General features: G+C 43.9%; 1 protein-coding gene across 1 annotated transcript in view; it reads right to left on the reverse strand.

The window, feature by feature from the left end:
- RGS22 (regulator of G protein signaling 22) overlaps positions 1-22,558 on the reverse strand; it is a 102,490-nt gene that overhangs the window by 49,013 nt on the left and 30,919 nt on the right. Inside the window, exons 10-13 of the mRNA XM_029914247.1 lie at positions 9,365-9,526; positions 7,921-8,101; positions 5,712-5,875; positions 4,922-5,030 (exon numbers count right to left, since the gene is read on the reverse strand). Coding sequence (XP_029770107.1) covers positions 4,922-5,030; positions 5,712-5,875; positions 7,921-8,101; positions 9,365-9,526 — 616 coding nt within the window. The remainder of the gene's footprint in view (positions 1-4,921; positions 5,031-5,711; positions 5,876-7,920; positions 8,102-9,364; positions 9,527-22,558) is intronic.

Genomic DNA, 22,558 nt, shown 5'->3' on the forward strand with positions numbered 1-22,558 from the left:
CAGTAACCCTGTCAAAGAAGGAAATTAGGTTGGTTTGGCATTCCAGGTGCTTACAAATTGATTCTTTATTAACTTGTTCCAGTAACTTTCCAGGTATCAAAGTATCCAGGAGTATTGAGTAGGACAGGAGAGATTTAAGGGGGTCTATTTTGACACCTCCCGCCCCACCCTCCTGCAAAGAATCCCAAGGAAAATGCAGGCCAGTGAGCTGACCCCTGAAGAGCTGAGGAGATATGTGGCACACTGGTCACATCCTGTGAGGACACTGGGAGTGGATGAAGGAGTGGGGATGGGAGGACAATAGGTTTCTCTCCAAAGATTGCTCAAGAGCAGGTAGGAAAGAAAGAGCGGGGCCTTTTGAGAGAGAGTCTTGTGAGAAAGCTGTCACAATGAAAAGCCTGAGGGTATGGGAGAGTTAGAATCCTTGATACTCAGCATATGCGCAGTGTGCCCAGCCATTTGATGGCATCATCATCAGCTGGGTGAAGAGCCGGGTGGTGGCAGCAGTGATCCCTTGAGGTCGAGGATGATCTCTTCCACAGATTTTAATTTTTATGGGTCCTTTGGTGACTGAATCCTTGAGCCACAAACTTGTTGGCAGACATTGCAGGTGATGCTGGAAGGCAGGGTTGGGCCATGATTTCTGTATGACAGTCGTCTATCCTTTCTTTTCTGGCATTTTTCTGCAACCAGGGCAAGGCAATTTTCCTCAAAAGTGATCATTCCTTCTCTGACAAGTCTTCACCAGTTAGCCCTGACCTGGGCCACTGTCTACCAGTGTGTGGTATTGATGCCACATCTCTTAATCTTTGTCTTGAGGGTGTCTTTGAAGTATTTTTTTTTGGCCTCCCCATTTCCTTTCTCTTTTGGTGAGTTGGGCATACTGCAATTGTTTTGGTAGGCGTGCGTCAGGCATGCGCGCAAAATGCACGCTCCACCTCAGCTGGTGCTGGATAATCACGGCCTCAGTACTGAAGGTGTTGGCCTTCGTGAGGACACTGACGTTAGTGTGGTGATCCTTCCACTTTATGTTGAGGATCTTCTGGAGAAAGTGCTAGTGCTAGTGCTGGCTTTCCAGGTGTTTTCTGTAGGTCACCCAAGTCTTGCCAAAATAGAGGAGAGTTGGGATTACTACCGCTTTATAAACCAAAAGTCTAGTGTGTGTTCTGATGTCGTGGTTGTTGAATACCCGTTGAGACAGTCTGCCAAAGACAAGGCTGGCACAGCGGATTCTGTGCTGAATCTTGACATCTCTGTCTGCCCTCTGTGAGAGATGGTGGCCAAGGTAGGCAAGGTGTTCTAAATTTTCCAGTTCTTCTCTGTCAATCTAGAACTTCCTTGCTGGGTTTGATGATTGATCAGGAGCTGGCTGGTGGAGAACTTTATTTTGCCAATGTTCAGGTTTAGTCTTAGTCTTTTGTAAGCTTCAGAGAAGCAGGTAAGGGCTGTTTATAGATCCTACTTTTAGTGTACAACTACAGCACAATCATCTGCATACTGGAGTTCACCCATCATTGAAGTAAGTCATTGGGCACTCATCAAGAATATGCAACGTAGTCTGAAGTTGACTATATCTACATCATGGGTCATTAGAGAAATCCCATTTGAAGAGTGACTGGCCACACAATTGCCCTGTCCTGTTCAAAACTGGTTCAGGGATGGCCACAGGTGCCTTGGCAGGTCAAAACCTGGTGGGCAGATGGTGGGGTTGGTGATGAGAGAGTGATTAATGACTGTTATCACAGACCACTCGTTACGCCAAGCAGATTCCACCGTCATGTCCTGTGGTGGCATAAGTGACCATAAGGGCCCTTGATAGCCTCCATGGATAACCAAGTGGAGAATAAATGGCTGGGCCTCTCTTCCCCTCAGCCAGAGATAGACTCCTCCAGACAAAAGACAGGGATGTACAAATAGAGATATTCAAGGGGTGTGAATATTTCCTGAATATTTGGTTCCACAATATAAATTTCACTTGACCACAAACATCAGCCTGTTCCCCCATCCCTTCTGTTAACTAAACAAGAATACCTTCAGCAAAGGAATAAACAAGAGTACTATCCTAATGAAAAAAAACCAGTCTATTAACAGATTAAGGAACTCAATGCACATTACAGTTTATTTCCTGAACTGGGCCAGCAGTGCCAACAAGCTCTATGAAAGAGCAGGACACCTTTGGAATGTTCAATGAACATGAAGAGTTTGGGATTTATAGTTGTACCTGTGGCATTATTCTTAATTCTTGGACTTAAAAAAGCAGGAAGCCCCCAAAGCCTCCATCATTTCAGCAAAAATTAAGGAAACATTCTTCTGTGCATTGGATTCAGGGAGTTGCTTTTGGAGGCAGTAATTTTACAAGCCATACAATAAAGTGTAGGAGTAATGAAAAAAATTAGAACTGGAACATGTTCCTGCTGTATATTTTACTGTTTTCATTACTACATATTTTAGGGCCATATTCAAGCTCTCACTTCCACTGGTCACTAAAATATTGCCCAAAACTGTACTAAGGTGTGGGAATGTCTCTATTGAAGCATTTATCCATTAACTCACACAATAATCCTTTTTACTATCACACAAAGAACATTATTATGATTAAAACATAATCATTTATTAGTAGTTACCATACCACAGTATGAGAGTTACCACCATTATTTCCTATTCTAAGAATAAAGAAATAGAATGGACCAATGGATACTATAGTGTGGTAATTATGGGTGAATGTTGGCTTTCTATTAGGGCTGTCAAGCGATTAAAAAATTAATCAAGATTAATCGCAAGATTAAAAAAATTAATCAAGATTAATTGTGTGATTAATCACACTGTTAAACAATAGAATACCATTTATTTAAATATTTTTGGATGTTTTCTACATTTTCAAATATATTGATTTCAATTACAACACAGAATACAAAGTGTACAGTGCTCACTTTATATTTATTTTTGATTACAAGTGTTTGCACTATAAAAAGACAAAATAAATAGTATTTTTCAATTCACCTAATACAAGTACTGTAGTGCAATCTCTTTATCATGAAAATTGAACTTGCAAATATAGAATTATGTACCAAAAACTGCATTCAAAAATAGAACAATGTAAAATTTTAGAGCTTGCAAGTCTGCTCAGTCCTACTTCTTGTTCAGCCAATCGCTCAGACAAACAAGTTTGGTTACATTTGCAGAAGATAATGCTGCCCGCTTCTTGTTTACAATGTCACCTGAAAGTGAGAACAGGCGTTCTCATGGCATTGTTGTAGCTGGTGTCGCAAGATATTAACGTGCCAGATGTGCTAAAGATTCATATGTCCCTTCATGCTTCAACCACCATTCCAGGGGACATGCGTCCATGCTGATGACGGGTTCTGCTTGAAAACCATCCAAAGCAGTCCGGACCAACACATGTTCATTTTCATCATCTGAGTCAGATGCCACCAGCAGAAGGTTGATTTTCTTTTTTGGTGGTTCGGGTTCTGTAGTTTCCACATTGGAGTGTTGCTCTTTTAAAACTTCTGAAAGCATGCTCCCTACCTCGTCCCTCTCAGATTTTGGAAGGCACTTCAGATTCTTAAGTCTTGGGTCAAGTGCTGTAGCTATCTTTACAAATCTCACATTGGTACCTTCTTTGCGTTTTTTTAAATCTGCAGTGAAAGTGTTCTTAAAATGAACAACAACATATGCTGGGTAATCATCCGAGACTGCCATAACATGAAATATATGGTAGAATGCGAGTAAAACAGAGCAGGGGGATAAACAATTCTGCCCCCAAGGAGATCAGTCACAGATGTAATTAACGCATTCTTTTTTTAACAAGCATCATCAGCATGGAAGCATGTCCTCTGGAATGGTGGCTAAAGCATGAAGGGACATACAAATGTTTAGCACAGGGGTTGGCAACCTTTCAGAAGTGGTGTGCCAAGTCTTCATTTATTCACTCTAATTTAAGGTTTCGCATGCCAGTAATACATTTTAACGTTTTTAGAAGGTCTCTTTCTATAAGTCTATAATATATAACTAAACTATTGTTGTAAGTAAAGTAAATAAGGTTTTTAAAATGTTTAAGAAGCTTCATTTAAAATTAAATTAAAATGCAGAGCCCCCCCGGACCGGTGGCCAGGACCTGGGCAGTGTGAGTGCCACTGAAAACCAGCTCGCGTGCCGCCTTCGACACCCGTGCCATAGGTTGCCTACCTCTAGTTTAGCATATCTGGCATGTAAATACTTTGCAACACCAGCTACAAAAGTTCCATGCGAACGCCTGTTCTCACTTTCTGGTGACATTGTAAATAAGAAGAGGACAGCATTATCTCCTGTAAATGTAAACAAACTTGTTTGTCTAAGCGATTGGCTGAACAAGAAGTAGGACTGAGTGGACTTGTAGGCTCTGAAATTTTAAATGGTTTTGTTTTTGAGAGCAGTTATGTAACAAAAAAAAATCTACATTTGTAAGTTGCACTTTCAGGACAAAGAGATTGCACTACAGTACTTGTATGAGGTGAATTGAAAAATACTATATCTTCTGTTTATCATTTTTACAATGCAAATATTTGTAATCAAAATACACACTTTGATTTCAATTACAACACAGAATACAAGATATATATAAAAATGTAGAAAAACATCCAAAGTATTTAATAACTTCAATTACTATTGTGTTGTTTAACAGTGTGATTAAAACTGCGATTAATTGCGATTAATTTTTTTAATCACGATTAACTTTTTTGAGTTAATCGTGTGAGTTAAGTGCGATTAATCGACAGCCCTACTTTCTAATTAAAATACTGCACAAGGCAAAGATATCATCTGTATAATCAGACACATTTTCCAAAATCACTGGGTATATCCCCTTTGATTGGTTTTACTGTAGATTAAAGTGTCTTCAACCATAGATTCAGGGAAGCCAGGTTCTTCCAGCGCTACTTACTGGGAGCAGCTCAGCATAGGTGTATTTTCTATCTGTCGGGGACTTCAGGCATTTTGTATCATCAGTAACAGCTGAGAGATGAGACATGTTGCTTCCCACTGATTTTGGCCTGGACCCACAAACAAACAAGAATGTTTGATAACTGCTTAAGAAAAGATTAGGAATGTTTAGTTTAGAGAAGAAACAAATAAGAGGAGACATGATGTAGGTGTAACAAAATAGTGAATGGTATGGAGAAGGTAAATTGAGCATTACTATTTAGTTTGTCTTCTTATAGAAGGAACAAATAGACATTCAATGAAACTGAAAGGCAACAGATTTAAAAGTAAGTTAGAGGAAATATTTTTTTTACATATCACATAATTAACCTGTGGAACTCCTTCCCACAGGTTATCATGGAGGTCAAGTGCTTAGAAGTTTTAAAAAAAGATATGTATGTGCCCAGTCAGAACATTGAAAGTTACATCAAAAAGGATAATAAATGTTGCTCATCTAAATAAACCTGCTCATCTAGGCTTCTATCAGCCCCTGCATACTTCCCTGGACAAAGCCCTCATGCTCCTGGGCATAAGCAAACCACTAACAGCTAGAGGTTAGGAAGAAATTTCCACCACAGGCAGATTAAATCAAAACTGTGCTCTTGTGAGCGGATTATTGTATTACATTAGTGGGCAATGGAAAAGTTGCATTCCATGAAAACAATGAGTATCTTAAGACTTTTGTAAAACCATGTTAAATAGTTGAGAAGTATGGGATTTATAAATGATACACAAGAGATTTTTGCACCTACCTTTTTCTACTAACGTCAGGTTTACTGGTTACGCTGTAGAAATCATCCTTTGTGATGGTTCCACTTGGTGGCAGGGTAGCTGACAATAATCTGGTAGCTCTCTTAGAAGATAAATTCATCACATTTGTTTTTAATAATGTTGTGGGTGAGCTGGTTTCATTTCTCTAAAGGAATAGAAAAATAGAACAACTCAGAAATAAATTTTCTCACCTTTGTTCTTTCTGATGCTCTCCAATTAAAGGTTTCTATTGACATCAGGGACTTTCTTTCCAATCACAATATATAAAGTAGATTCAAGCTTTTTCCATCATCCTTTAATAACTACAAAGCATTAAAAGTTGCTAGCAAAGGGCAATATTTCACCCTCCGTCTTTACATAAAATTCCAATTAACATGAGTGGGATTTCTGCAAATGGAATGAAGGTACAGGAGAATATGGCATATCTTGTTTAACATGACCCATATGAAACAAATCACCTAAACAATCAAGATCCTTCAATTTTAATGTAACCTTTTTTGTCTTTGTAGCTCCTGATTCCAGATTTGATCCAGAAGACACGGAAACTCCAAAACATAGCAGATAGACTTTGCACAGGGAAGCGGACAACTTGTGTAGGGGGAAGCTGCACATTATTATACTATTCACCATAAGGGGAAAATGTGTGCACACCCGGGGCATGGCCAGTGGATTCATACACACAGTGCAGATGCAATCTACTAGTCCTTTCTTTTCCCAGTGGTGGCACCTGCTCATCTAAACTTCCATCAGCCCCTGCATACTTTCCTGGACAAAGCCCTTTTGCTCAAACTTTGCTCACAGGACCAGGATTTGTTCCTTAATGAACTCTAAGGATACTGATGAAGATGAATGGCAGCAGATGAATGTCCTCTGGTTTACAAATCAGTTGAGATGTTCAGAGGATAACTTAGAATTATGAACGTTTTGCACAACTCTGACAAAACCTGAGACCACACAAAGCTCACCTAGTTTCAGGCTTTCCTATAAACTCAGTTATCTGAAGCCAGGTTCACAGAAAGTTTTGCTAAAATGCAAAACTCTCCCAAGCAAATCTGGGCCAGTATAGGGCTATGCAATGAAACTTCACTATGTATGAGTTTGAAATGAAAACAGGTGAAAATTTGTTCGTTTCCATTAAGACTATGAGTTCATTCAAAGTCCAGTCTCAGCGAGTATCTCAAAAGATCCAAGCCCATGTCATTAAACACAACAACCAGAAAAATGTTTGCATAAATCCCTATAAAGTGAAATCCAGAAGTTTCATGAAATTTTAATTAAACAGCTGAAGCCGTTTGCAGTAACATCAGGCCACCAAGATTAATTTAGACCATAATGAACCATCCATTGCCATTAATTACTTAATCTTTTAATACACATAGATATTAAAACTGCATTCTAAAAATTATTTCAATAAAAATATTAGAAATGGGTTTGAACTCAACCCCTGAACCAGAACATCCCTTATCCTTGGGAGTATTTGAAATCTGAACTGTTATCTGGATTCACAATTTGTAAATAGCTCCTATCTTGAGACCTGATCCTGAATGTTGCTGAATACGTGCAAATTCCATTGAAGTGACCTCTCATCTTCAGGCCCTTTGTGATGAGCTGAGTCAAGAACCCTGATCTCGCAATGTACAAATTCTAGTGTATTAAAAATCCATATCTAGATCTGAGTTTTGTAGCTTGAGACCATCTCTAGAAAAAATATCACAACTGGCTGTTCTGACTAAACAATTATGATTTGAGAGACAGTGGGCCAGATTCTGCTCTCTGTTACACTAGTAAGCATGTATCCAAAGTAACTTAATTGAAACCAATGGAATTACTCCAGATTTATACCAGGATACTAGAGGGCAGAATCTTGCCTTCTAGCTATTATGTAACTCAATGAAATTTGAAATTTTCAGCTAAAATCTGCTCTCAGGTATATCCATGTGGCCCACTGGCATCAATGGAGTTGTCAGGGTGTAACTGTGAACAGAAATTGGCCTGCAGTTTGTATTGGAGCTACTGTACAAAACACAGTAGCATTCTACTGCATTTTACACATAGATTTTGGATGAGACAAGCTTAGATTAACTAGATCTGACTCTATAAACTGACTCAAGGAATGAGGACCAAATCCATGTCCCTTTTAATTTAATAGAACTTTTGCCGTTAACTTCTGAGGGTCCTTGTCATGCCTACCTGAGGATGGGAAGGTGCTATCCTTGGAATGCAAGATTTAGCTCTCAGTGGTAACAATGTCACCATTTGTGGGTAAGGATCAATATCCGTCCTTGGTCTCTCGTGAGAGGTGTGCCACTGCTTCAACTTTGCACTGGCAGTTTGTACTGCAGCTGTATGAGTGACACAAAATCTGGGACCCCTGCAGGGGGGGAAATACATACAAGTAGAATTTATTCAAAACACAAACTATTGGACTAATGTGACATTTACTACATCAATGTATGGTTCTATTAATAACCAGAGCTAAAGACCAGTCAACAGAAAAGATAAATTTACCTCTTACACTACTCTAAATATAAAAGTGACCTATTGCCTAAATATGTTAGGGTTCTAAATGGCATACTATAATACAGCTGCTTTTGTTTATGAGACTGAAATTTACATTCAATCTAACATGCTATGCCTAGTCTATAAAAGAGAATGGAGCCATGAGACACCCAAACTACAACTCCCAAGAGGCACTGTGGTAGCATGAAGTAATTTGGTAGCCTTAGCTCATGAGTGCAGAGATTCATGGGGGGGGGGGTGGAGGGAGCGGGAAATGAAAAAGAATATGGCTGATTACAGTGATGAGCTCCCAAAATCCTAAGAACCGGTTCCCTACCGGGTCCTCAGCGGCACTTCGGCGGCGGGGGGGGAGGGGGGTGTTTTCACTCGCTCCGGGTTTTCGGCGGCATTTCGGGGGCGGTTCCTTCACCCGGAGCGAATGAAGGTCCCGACGCCGAAGTGCCGCCGAAGACCCGGTAGGGAACTGCCCGGTGAGTACAGTACAAGCCCCACGTGCCTGTTTCCCCCACCCACCCAACCCCAACCCACCCGACCCCAACTGCCCCCTCAGAACCCGCAAGTTTCTCCTCCTCCCCTCCCCCACCGGGATAGCAGCAGCAGCCCGGGCTCCGGGGGCTATTTAAAGGGCCGGGGCTCCCCTGCTTCTACCGCCCCTGAATAATAGTATTCAGCTCTATATAACACTTTTAATTCTCAAATCTCAAAGTGCTTTACAATAGAGGCAAATATAATTATCCACATTTAAATTTTTAGCAGCAGTGCAGTAAGCAGGCTTTCAAAGTTACAGCAAGACAGCTATTAATATTCTGTATAACAGAGGTCCAACAGTAAATTGTCAGGGTCACACTCTGCATAGATTTATATCATGTGCAACACCAACGACTTTAGATGGGCTGTACAGGATGTAGTTTAATATGGAGTTTGACCTTGAGTCTCAGATCTCTCAAACAAAAATTTGCAGGGCCAAGATCTGCTATCACTTATGCTAACACCAGCTCCACGGGGTTGTACTAGAGTAAACGAGGTCAGAATTTCCCTCATAACTTTAACAGTAGTAAAGGGAGTAAACATTACAAAAATAATGACTTCAGAGTTCATCTTCAGTTATCCCTACCAGTAAAGAAGTAAAGGTTTCACTACTTCAGGCTGAATCCATTTTAAGTGTCTTGTATTCCACTGGTCTCCAAGTAGCAGGTCCAGTTTGAATAAGACTTCTGAGTTGAGAAAATAATCTCCACTGCTCACTAGATAGAGTTTTTTCATTTTATCAAGCTGTCTTGAGTCAAAGAAAATAGATATATATATTACATCCTGCACATATATTAATAGATTCCAAAGCCAGAAGGGACCATTGTGATAATCTAGTCTGATCTCCTGTATAGGACAGGCCATAAAACTTCCCCAAAATGATTCCCTGAGGACATCTGTTAGAAAAACATCGAATCTTGATTTAAAAATTGTCAGTATTGGAGAATTTACCACAATCCTTGTTAAATTTTTCCAATGGTTAATTACCATCACTGTTAAAAATTTAAACCTTATTTCCAATCTGAATTTGTCTAGCTTCAACTTCCACCCATTGGATCATGTTATACTTTTCTCTGCTAGATTGAAGAGCCCATTATCAAAAATTTGTTTCCCCATGTAGGTACTTATAAGGTACATCTACACTTACAGTAGCATGTAAGTACAGACATTGCACATCCACATAGCATAGGTACATAGGTGCTGGAACAATTTTTATAGTGGGGTGCTGGGAGCCATTGAACCAAACTGTAAACCCTGTATATGACGGAAACCACTTCAAGCCAGGAGGTGCTACCGCACCCCCATCACCCCTAGTTCCAGCACCTCTGCATGGGTATAAATAGCAGTGTAGACAGTGAGCCATAGCTTAGGCAAGCAGAGTAGAGAAGAGTGCCCTACATGTCTGAACTCCCAGAGTATATACCCTACTCGTCTCTCCACGTGCCCAAGCAGAGCCTCCCATGTCTATTCTGCTATTTTTACCAGTGTAGTGTCCTGCTGCCTACTCGCTGCTGGAGCCTTTCCTCACCACCGTGAAAGGCTCCAGCACCGGCGAAAGGTTCTGGCAGCTCCCTGATGCCAGAGCCTTTCTCCAGGATGTGTAGCTACACACCACAGTGACAAGTATGGATGCAGCTTGCCTTTCACTGTGGCATGTAGCCACACTTGTAGTACCTGTGTTCTGCATGCTGCCATAACCAAGTCACCCCTTAACCTTCTCTTTGTTAAACTAAATAGATTGATCTCCTCAAGTGTAACAATAAAAGGCATGTTTTCTAATCCATTAATCATTTTCCTGGCTCTCCTCTGAATCCTTTCCAATTTATCAACATCCTTCTTGAATTATTGACACCAGAACTGGACACTATTCCAGGGGTGGTCACACCAGGGCCAAATACAGAGGTAAAATAACCTCTCTGTTCTGTGACAATCTATACTATTATAGTCATCACTTTTCAAAGACTGTGATAAATTTTGTACAACTATGCCTTGTGAGGTATCATTTGAAAACTCATAACCCGCTGAACATAATTGACATGGTAAAATATAATTATAGTCAATGTTGATATACATAAGTTTCTACTATATAACATTGCTGTAACATACTCCAAGTTTAGGAAAAGTAGGCCCAAACCAGTACCAACACCCCAGCCAGGTGCTAAAGAGCTATCACCTGCTTAAGCAGCCATCCTCCGGCAAGGGGAAGGTGTGAATAAGAAATGTATATTTCATCACAGGGACGGTTCAGACCTCAAGTCCACAAGAGACTGTTTGTCATCTGCACCCCAGCTGGGGGTAATCCTCAAAGAGGGGAGAGTGGTATAATAATGAGAGACAGTGGCCTCCACGTCACCCCTCTCTCTTCCCATCTCTACTCCCAGCAGCTACAATGCTTGAAAGACAAAGGAAACATCTTTGAATTGGGAGAGGGACCCTGGCTGGAAGACTTTTCAGCCAGTACAGACTGCTGTATATGGTGAGACAAAACCCATTTGCTTTTAAATTCACTTAGCTTGTTAAATTAAGTATGAGCTTGCCTTTTATTCTTTTATTTTCTTTTTATAACCAATCCTGATGTAATGCATCACCACTTGTAATCCCTTAAAATCCATCTTCCTGTAGTTAATAAATTTATCTTATTGTTTTATCTTAACCAGTGTTTTTGGATTAAAGTGTGTGGGAAACTTCATTTGGGATAACAAGGATGGTGCATTATGATTTTCCTTTGATGAAATGGCAGACTTTCTCTGAGCCTGTACTGTTCAGAAGGTACTGAGCAGCACAGGCGCTGACTTTTGTTTTTGCCGGTGAGTGCTTGCTCCTCTCCACCTTTTTCCCTTCGTGTGAGCGGTGGGCGGGAACTCATGGGGGAAGAGGCCGAGTGGGGGCAGGGCCCACAAAAGATTAATCTAGTCCTGCAAGTGCAGAGCACCCCCTACTTTTTTCTGTGGATGCTTGAGCCCCGGAGCACCCACAGAGTCGGCACCTATGCTGAGCAGTATAAGACACACATTTGGGGGGGGACAGGGCTGGGACTACGAATTTGCGGATATTGCCCTGTATGTAATTCATGAGTGACAGGTCTGAATGCTCATGTATTTAGCTGGGGGTGAATTTGCATACTGAAGGCTGTGTGAACAGCCCAGGAGTGGATGTTCTGACACCAAAGCAGTGTAAAAGGGATGCCAAGCTAGAGAATTAATGGGACACAACTGTTCAACAGTCCAAGGTAATGTCACATACACTTACTCAAGATTCTCCTGTTTATCCCACCAAGAAGTACATTAGCCATATTGGCCACAGCATCATACTGGGAGCTCATGTTCAGCTGATTATCCATCACGACCCCCAAATCATTGTTTACTTGCAGCCTGCTTACCAAGCGATCCAGATTGCTCTGTATTAGTGACCTGTCCCCTTCATTATTTACCACTCCCCCAATTTTTGGGTCATCTGCAAACTTTATCAGTGATGATTTTATGTTTTCTTCCAGGTCATTGATAAAAATGTTAAATAGCATAGGACCAAGAACCAATCCCTATAGGATGCCACTAGAAACACACCAGCTTGTATGATGATTTTCCATTAACAGTTAAATTTTGACTCAGTTGCCCAGTTTAAATCCATTTAATGTGTATCATACTAATTTTATATCTTTCTATTTTTTTAATCAAAATATCATGTGGTACCAAGTCCAATGCCACACAGAAGTCTATATTACATCAACATTATTACCTTTATCAACCAAACTCATAATCTCAAAAAAATCAAGTTAGTTTGCCAGAATCTATTTTCCATAAGCCTATGTTGATTGGCATTAATTAATAACCCTTCTTTAATTCTTTATTAGAGACCCAAAGCAGCCACGCCATTATCTTGCCTGGGATTGATGTCAGACTGACAGCCCTATAATTACCCAAGTCATCCCATTTACTCTTTGTAAATACTGGCACAATACTAGCTTTCTTTCAGTCTTCTGAAACTCCCCCAATGTTTCAAGACATATTGAAAGTCAACACTAACGGTCCAGTGAACATCTTAGCCAGCTCTTTTAAAACCCTTGGATGCAAGTTGTCTAGACCTGCTGATTTAAAAATCTCTAACTTTAAAAACTTCTGTTTAACATCCTCCTGAGATACTAGTGCAATGGAAAGAATGTTATCCTCATTATATGATGAGACTACATCATCTGGTTTTCCCCAAATACAGAAATATTTATTGCACACTTCTGCCTTTTCCACATTATTATTATTGATAATTCCACCATTTCCATCTAGTAATGGACCAAGATCATTATCAGGATTCTTTTTGTTCCTACAAAATTTTAAAATGTCATTCTTATTGACCTTAACTCTGCAGGCCATGATTTCTCCTATTGTTACTTTGCTTATCAGTTTTCTACAATTCCTGTATTCTGATTTATATTCATTACTATCATCTTCCCCTTTATTATATATTATTTTTTAAAGTTTTCTTCATGTCCCCTCTAAACCAGATCAGTTTTTAACTGTACAGTGTCAGGACCACAGTATGGGTGGCCTGGTGTAGGGGTTCACATAAGATGCAGGCCGAGGGTCCAGTTACTAGAAGTCAGACCTGTTTGGAACGTCAGGAGATCAGAATCAAGAGACAAACCAGAGGGCAGAGACCAAGAATCAGTTACTAAGAGTCAGGCCACCAGGAGATCAGGTTCAGTGAATGGAACCAGAGGGCAGAACCAGTTACCAAGAGTCAGACTAAGTCAGGATACTAAGATCTTGTGCACGACACAGTCCTTTTGGCCTTGTATGCGCACTGGTTGGGGATGCTATTGGGTCCTGTGTGGAAAAGAATTCTTGGTACAGGGTTTCGGGAGGGATATGTGAAATACGAGGTGGACCTTGAGAGACTGGGGTAGGTGTAGTTCAGTGATGACCAGGTTAAGTTGGCGATGGATTCAGTCAAGGCCAAGGAACTGAAAGTCCAATTTACATAAGAGTCTATTTGTGCAGAGGTGCTTCCTTGAGATCCACACTATTTGTCCCACTGAATAAGTGGGGCCTGATTGATGATGTTTGTCTGCATGTCGCTTCTAGTCGGCTTTCACTTTTCCAGGTGACCCCTTACTTCTTCCTGCACCAAGTCCAATGTGATTGGGTTAGCAGAAGTCATAGGTAACTGTAGGTGGACTCAGAAGTGGTACTCATAGATGGCAAAAAGGGACTTTTTACTGTGGAAGCGTGTTATTGTATGCAAACTCCACATAAGGTAATAGTGAGGACCAGTAATCTTGATGGCGGTTAATATAACATCATAGCTATTGCTCTAAAATCTGATTGACTCTTTCTTTCTGGTCAGTGGATTGAGGGTGGTGAGGGAAGAAAGGTGTGGCTGGATCTCCAGAAGACATAGGCTTCACACCAGAATTGGGCTGTAGATTGTTATCCTCAGTCAGAGGTGATGTGATCCAGTAGGCCACATGTAGTCACCAGCAAGGAAAGGGGCTGTACTGCAGCTGATTAGGTGCAGTGCTAGTGACCCTTCCTAGGAAACAGGGTAATACGGCCTAGTAGCCGGCATCAATAAAGTTGCCCTTCTACACAGGGCTGCATGGCCCAATGGCTCGAGTCACTAAAGTGGCCCTTCTGCTCAGGGCAGCATGGCCTAATGGCCAGCGTCAATAAAATGGCCCTTCTGCTCAGGGCAATGCAGCCTAATGGCCAGAGTCAATAACGCGGCCCTTCCACTCAGGGCAGTGCGACCTAATGGCCGTCGTCAATAATGCAGCCCTTCTGTTCAGGGCAGCGTGGCCTGATGGCTGGAGCCCATAAAGCAACTCTTCTAGCCAGGGCAGTGTGGCCTAATGGTCAGAGTCAATAAAGTCGCACCCCTCCATGGGGTTGTGTGGCCTATTGGCCCACTGGGGATGTGGGTCACCACTCGGGGATGTGTGGCATCCTGGGAAGGGGGACTTGGGCCCTCCCTGCCGCTCTGAGCCCCAGCCCAGGGCCCTGGTTACTCACCACCGAGTCAGCAGGGATCCTCCTGAAACACGCTGACTGGGTTCCTGGTTCACCCAGCAGACGCGAAGGGGCATGGCTTCCTCAGCCTGCAATGCACAATTAACCCCTGAAGAGCTAGGGTGAGGTAGGTGCACCCTGTCACACCATGACTAATCCATAGTTTGTCTGTCTCTTCAGTAGAAGGTAGCCCAATACAGGGCATTTTGGTGAAGAGGTCTATACCATAGAGATCATTATGAACCTGTTAGACTCCGGTAGCTCCACTACAAAATCCAATGTAATAGTGGCCCAGGGTCCAGATGGAGAGTCTAGAGGTTGGAGTGGACTGCAGGGTTTGTGGAACGGCATCTTGGCTTGAGTACACACATTGCAGGATACTATGAAGGCCTGTAGTATGGGGTGCATTTGGGGCCACCAGAAAAGATGGGTCAACAGTTGCTGAGTTTTAAAGTGACCCAGGTGTCCCGTCTGGGGGAAGTCATGGCATAGCTGTAAGGCTTCCACTCTCATCTGACCTGGGGGAACGTAAATGCATTTATTCATAAACATAACCCCCTCTGGAATGTCATGTGATTCCCTGTCAATGGCATCTAGCTTGTGAGGTGGAATTTTTGAGGCAGAATGAATCAGTGCGACAAGATCCTGGCAAAAAGTTGTGGGGCTTGAGGATGTGGGCCAGTTCCTGGCTAGGTCCATGTGGTTCAGAATCAAAGCTCTGGGACAAGGCATCGGACTTGCCATTTCTTGTTCTGGGGCAATACGTGATGGTGAAGATGAACCGTGAAAAGAAAAGAGCCCACTTGAGTAAACCGGAGCTGTCATCGGTTTAATGCCTTTGCCCTGCATTTGCCCTGATTTTTGTGGGCAGTGTATAGTCGGAGTGGATGGTGAGCCTCTTCCAAATAATGTTGCCCCTCTTCAAAGACCACCTTAATGGCTAGGAGCTCCTTATCCAGGATCTCATAGTTCTGTTCAGTGGGGGTAAGCTTCCACAAATAATAGGTATTTCGGTACACAATAGCAGGGTTTAAATTCATAGATAAATTCATGGAGGATAAGTCCATCAATGGCTATTAGCCAGGATGGGCAGGGATGGTGTCCCTAACCTCTGTTTGCCAGAAGCTGGGAATGAGAGACAGGGAATGGATCACTTGATGATTACCTGTTCTGTTCATTCCCTCTGGGGCACATGGCATTGGCCACTGTCGGAAGACAGGATACTGGGCTAGATGGACCTTTGTCTGACACTGCATGGCTGTTCTTATGTTCTTATGGGTGTAGTATTTGTTCGGCCCATTGGGGAAGTGGGACACCACTCAGGGGTGTGTGGCGCCCAGGGTAGGGGGACTCGGGCCCTCCCTGCTCCTTCAATCCCCAGCCCAGGGCCCTGGCAGTGGCAGGGTTACTCACCACCAAGTCAGCAGGGATCCTCCCAAAACATGCTGACTAGTTCCCCGGTTCACCCACCGAAGCAAAGTCTAAGTCCCCTGGGATGTTTCCTATCCTGGGGATGGTCCTTCCAATGCAATGGTCCATGGTTCCTATGGATCTCTGGGGCCCTCAGGTGGTGTAGCTCCTGATGACACAGCCTCCTCTGTGGGTTCATCAAGCAGCCTGGAATCTGTCTGGGGCTCTGTGTGCCTTGGCTTTGGGGTCAGGACCTGTAGCAGCTCCCAGGAGAGAGCCTGCAGGTTGCATCCTTTCCCTTCAGCAGCCTGCCCAGACTGAACTGGGCTGATTCCTTTTATATCTTGCCTCCAGGCTGAGCATGCCCAGCAGAGGCGAAGGGGCATGGCTTCCTCAGCCTGCAATGCACAATTAACCCTTGCTGGGCCATGGTGGGGTAGGTACACCCCGTCACAGTGTCTTTGGGAGAGTACGGCCCTGATTGCCATACTAGAGGCATCGGCTTCTACTAGAAAGTTCATGTTGTATCCAGGTGGGCCAGTATGGGTGCAGTGGTAAAGCCAAGTTTCAGCTGATCGAATGCATGCTGGGTTTCAGGGGAACCACTGGAACTGGGCATTCTTTCAGAGCAGAGCAATGAGGGGCCCAATTTATTCTGAGAAATGTGAGATAAATGGCTGACAAAAATTCACAAACCCTAAGCATTGCAAGTCACAGGTCATGTGGGGGTGATCCAGTCATGAACAGCCTGGACCTTGTGTGGGTCCATATTGATTCCTGTGGAGGATCAGGATATTCTGTGGTATCCCAGAAATTCTGTGGAAATCTGGTCAAACGCATACTTCTGAAGCTTAGTCTAGAGTCTGTACTACTGTAAATGCTCCAGGACCACACAAATGTGACTAGTGTGCTGCTCAGGGCTGTCTGAGAAGACCAGGATATTGCCTAGATAAACCACTACATATTGGTCCAGCACATTCCTGATAAAGTGCTGGAAGGTAGCCAGGGTATTAGGCTGAACCGCATCACCAGATATTCAAACTGATCATAGCACATTTGGAAGGCAGTCTTCCATTTATCACCTTCCTTAACACGTATGAGGTTATAGGCTCCCCGGAGGCCCAACTTAGTAAATATAGGGGCAGCCCACATGCGATCCAGTAACTCAAGAATCAGGAGCAGAGGGTACTGGTTCCTTGTCATTATTTGATTCACAATGTGACAGTCAACACAGAGTTGGAGACTGCTGTCTTCTTTTCTGTCTAAGAGGACTGGAGCACCAGCTGGTGATGTTGATTTGTCAATAAACCCTTGGGCCAGACTCTTCTGAAGGTATTCCTGGAGTGTGGCCAATTCAGGTTTGGGCGTGGTGTAAATCCACCTGAATGGCAATTTTGCCCCCACCTGTAATTCTATGGGGGCAGTTGTAGGCCTGATGTGGGGGAAAGTTTTTCACATTCCTCTTTTCAAACATATTTTTCGTAATTCTAGTATTTATGGGGAAGTTCCGATGTAGCTCAAGGGGGTGCCCCTGCCTGGGCCATCACCTTTGCCTCCACTCCCCCGGCAGGTCCAAATGCTGGGACTGAATTTACCTGCCGCTGACAGTGCTGTTAACAAAATGCAGAAGGGAAGCTGATTTCTTGTTTTTGCCAGTGAATTAGGGGATTATGATGGGTCAGACAGGGAATTCCAAGGATCAGGGGGAAGTGTGGAGAATTAATTGCATTTTGTTATGGTAACCCTTAATGCCTGTTTTCAGAAGGACTGTTTCCTCAGTCAGAGGGACTGAAGAAAGAGGCAACCCATCAGTAGTTTCTATGAGGTTTGCAACTAACTTGTATTGCAAAGCGATTTGCAGAAACCAGGCAGTTGTGGCATCTATGAAGTTGTCAGCAGCCCCTGAATAGACAAGAGCCCATTTAACTGGAATCCATTGGTCCACCTTGGGAATGTTGCTGGAGACTTCAACAGCTGAGTTAAGGGAAAGTGGGTGGGTCAGCTTTTGTGGCCTGCATCATGCGGGAGGTCAGACTAGATGACCATAATGGTCCCTTCTGACCTTAAAGTCTATGAGTCTATGAGTCTATGAGTAATGTGCAGCTGAACAGGTACCTGAAAGCGAGGGACATCCTGACATGGTGCACGATGTGTCCCAGTCAGGACTGAGGTGTGGGGGAACTTCTTTCCTTTAGTGCCCAGGCCCACCCCCTTAGCAGGCCTGGGCCACCTCATTTCCCAGACCCTTCAGAGCTTGCGTGAGACAGTTAAAAATAGAGTGGCCCGATTCTCCACAATAGAAGCATACGTGGTGCCAACAACGACATATTCTGTCCTCTTGGGTGAGCAACCGATGGGCAATATCCACCTGCATCTGTTTGGTGCAAAGTGCAGACATCAAGGGAACAACACGCAGAGAGGGATGTTGCAGGGAGCCCCTTTTTTCTTCCCTTCTTTCACACAGCTGGTTATCTATATGAATGGTGAGATCCATGAAGGCATTTAAACTCATGGGCATCTCTACACGGGCAATCTCATCGTTTATTTCTTTCCACAGACCCCACCAAAATTGATACAGTTGCACTGCCTCATTCTATTCAGTATCTGCCGTGGAAGTGCACTGTGTAGGTAGCCGCTGTATCCTTCCCCTGCCAGAATTTCCTCAGAGCAGTCTTGGCTGTTCAAGCTTAGTGCAGATCATCCAATATTACTGACATGGACTGGAGGAAAGCATTTCTATTCAAAAGAACCAGGCTATCATTCTCCAGAAGTGGGGAGGCCCAGTCTAGTGCTTCTCTCATTAGAAGGCTGATAGGCAGGCTCACATTGGACAAATCAGAGTTGTAGGTCTGGGGACATGTCAAAAACAAGTGGTGACATTGGTTAATGAAGCTCCAGAACTGCTGGCAGGACCCATCAAAACATTCTGGAAGGGGAATCTTAGGACCCTGTTAAGGGCGGGGATCTTCAAGGAGTGCAGAAGTGTGGCATTTTCTGCACACAACTGGTCTACTTGTACCTGGAGTAGCTGGTTCACCGTGTCAGCTCTGTGACCTGATCCTGGGGGGCTTGATTAGCCACCTGAAGGTGCGTGGCTCACTCAGGTAAGTCCAGTGCTTCCAGAGGCAGGGACTAGGCTGCTGGATCCATTCCTCTCACACTGGGCCCACTCCTGTGGGTTATAGTGGTCTGTAAAAGCAGTCAGGGCTGCAGCATGGGCATTCTGGCCTAGGGGTTAGAGCTGAGTGCGGGCCAAGGGCCAGGAGCCAGTTACCAGGAATCAGGCCAGGTTGGAATGCCAGGAGATCAGAGTTGTGAGAGAAACCAGAAAGCGGGGATTAAGAGTCAGTTACCAAGAGTGAGGCTGAGTCAGGATACCAGAAGGTCAGGTTAGGGTGACAGAACCAGAAGGTCAGGAAACAGGAAGCAGTACCGAGAGTCAAGCCGAGTCAGGATACCAGGACATCAGGATCAGACGATGAAACCGGAAGGCAGGAACCAGGAGGCAGTTACTAACAGTCAGGCTAAGTCAGAATTTCAGGAGGTCATTATCAGAGGGCTGGAGCAGCTAAACACCAGACCAGCAGCCCACAGACAACTTCCTGTTTCCTTCTCTGTCTTAAATAGGTCTATAAAAGCAACCAAGCAGTCAGCCAGTGGCACAGGAGCTGTGGCACAAGTGCAGCAAACAGAGCTGTAAACAGGGGAGTTTGGGGATGGGGGTGCACTATTTTGGTTTTGTTTTGGTGTTGTAGGTTTTTTGTTTTTCCCCTTGACAGGAATTTAGGTGGGAAAGGTACAGAGGCAGCAGTGGTAATGACCAAAGCCATGGAAGAATCATAGAATCATAGAATATCAGGGTTGGAAGGGAACTCAGGAGGTCATCTAGTCCAACCCCCTGCTCAAAGCAGGACCTAATCCCCAACTAAATCATCCCAGCCAGGGCTTTGTCAAGCCTGATCTTAAAAACCTCAAAGGAAGGAGATTCCACCACCTCCCTAGGTAACCCATTCCAGTGCTTCACCACCCGCCTAGTGAAAAAGTTTTTCCTAATATCCAGCCTAAACCTCTCCCACTGCAACTTGAGACCATTACTCCTTGTCCTGTCATCTGGTACCACTGAGAACAGTCTAGATCCATCCTCTTTGGAACCCCCTTTCAGGTAGTTGAAAGCAGCTATCAAATCCCCCCTCATTCTTCTCTTCTGCATACTAAATAATTCCAGTTCCCTCAGCCTCTCCTCATAAGTCATGTGCTCCAGCCCCCTAATCATTTTTGTTGCCCTCCGCTGGACTCTTTCCAATTTTTCCACATCTTTCTTGTAGTATGGGGCTCAAAACTGGACACAGGACTCCAGATGAGGCTTCATCAATGTCGAATAGAAGGGAATGATCACGTCCCTCGATCTGCTGGCAATGTTCCTACTTATACAGCCCAAAATGCCATTAGCCTTCGTGGCAACAAGGGCACACTGTTGACTCATATCCAGCTTCTCGTCCACTGTGACCCCTAGGTCCTTTTCTGCAGAACCGCTGCCTAGCCACTCGGTCCCTAGTCTATAGCAGTGCATGGGATTCTTCCATCCTAAAGAACTTCAACAAGGACTCTGCACTTGTCCTTGTTGAACCTCATCAGATTTCTTTTGGTTCAATCCTCTAATTTGTCTAGGTCCCTCTGTATCCTAGCCCTACCCTCCAGAGTATCTATCGCTCCTCCCAGTTTAGTGTCATCTGAAAACTTTCTGAGGGTGCAATCCACGGCATTCTCCAGATCATTAATGAAGATATTGAACAAAACCAGCCCCAGGACCAACCCTCGGGCACTACGCTTGATACCGGCGGCCAACTAGACATGGAGCTATTGATCACTACCCATTGAGCCCAATGATCTAGCCAGCTTTCTATCCACCTTATAGTCCAATGAAGATGACCAGATGTGGAAGCTGCAGGATGTACATGATGCTAGAGCGGGTACCTGAAAAGAACTTCATTTGTATGAAATGCCACCTGATAGAGCTGATGGAAGAGAAGAGCCAAGGCTTGGAGATGCAGGTGGAAACTATGGTTGAGTTTTGAAGGGGATTCAAGCAGATGATGGAGCAAAGGCAAGAGGAGGCTGAAGGGAAAAGTCAAGGCTTGAAAATGCAAGCTGGACTGAAGAACTCTGAGGGGAGACTGCTGGGAGACTGCTGGGTGAGGAAAGTGGCCAGAGGAAGCATGTGACTATGAGAGGAAAAGACCAGCTAGTGAAGGAGAAATAGAGCTCAGGAACAGGTTTGCTGAGTTGGAAAATGAAGAAGGGCATGGCAGGCAGCAACTGAAGGTGGGAGGCATTCATGGACAGGGGACTGTTCTCGTGGGATGGACTCATCCTGAGTAGGGAGGGAAACAGACTTCATGGGTGGAGGTTGGGACAACTCATTACAAGAGCTTTAAACTAGGAATTCAGGGGAGACAGTTGGGAGATGCTCATGTAATCTCCATGCCTGATTTTAAGATTCAGAGGGAGGAAAATCAAGTAAGAAAGGATATAGCAATGGAGAAAGGCACAGCAGTGGGTAGGAGCATGGGCATTAAGAGGAAGGATAGTGCTGATACCAGTCAGGTAGGTGATATTGGCAGTAAAATGACTGTACCCAATTGGGTGAGGAATGTGGGCGAAGCCAAGCTGCAATAGTTAAGATGTTTGTACACCAATGCAAGGAGCCTGGGTAACAAAATGGAGGAACTAGAACTACTGGTGCAGGAAGTGAAACCAGATATTATAGGGATAACAGAAACATGGTGGAATAGTAGTTATGACTGGAGTACTGGTATTGAAGGGTCTTTTCTGTTCAGGAAAGACAGAAATAAAGGCAAAGGTGTTGGAGTAGCATTGTATATTAATGATAAGGTAGACTGTAAAGAAATTAGAAGTGATGGAAAGGATAAGACAGCCAAAATCACTTTGAGGAAGAAAGCTACTAGAGGTTCCCCTAATATAGTGCTTGGGATGTGCTACAGACCACCAGGATCCAATCTGGATATGGACCTATTTAATGTTTTTAACTAAATAAACACTACTGGGAATTGTCTGATTCTGGGAGACTTTAACTTCCCACATGTAGATTGGAGGACAAGTGCTACTAATAACAGTAGGGCCCAGATTTTCCTGGGTGTAATAGCTGACAGATTTCTTCATCAAATAATTGCTGAAACAACACCCCTCCTGCACCCCAACCCCCTGCTCTGAGCCCCTCCTGCACCCCAACCCCCTGCCCTGAGCCCCCTGCCACACCCCGCACCCCTCCTGCACCCCAACCCCCTGCTCTGAGTCCCCTCTTGGACCCCAAGCCCCTGCCCTGAGCCCCCTAACCCCCTGCCCTGAGCCCC

Source organism: Terrapene carolina, unplaced genomic scaffold, assembly GCF_002925995.2.
Source record: "Terrapene carolina triunguis isolate 2854851 unplaced genomic scaffold, T_m_triunguis-2.0 Scaffold58, whole genome shotgun sequence".
In the NCBI taxonomy this organism is placed as follows: Eukaryota; Metazoa; Chordata; order Testudines; family Emydidae; genus Terrapene; species Terrapene triunguis.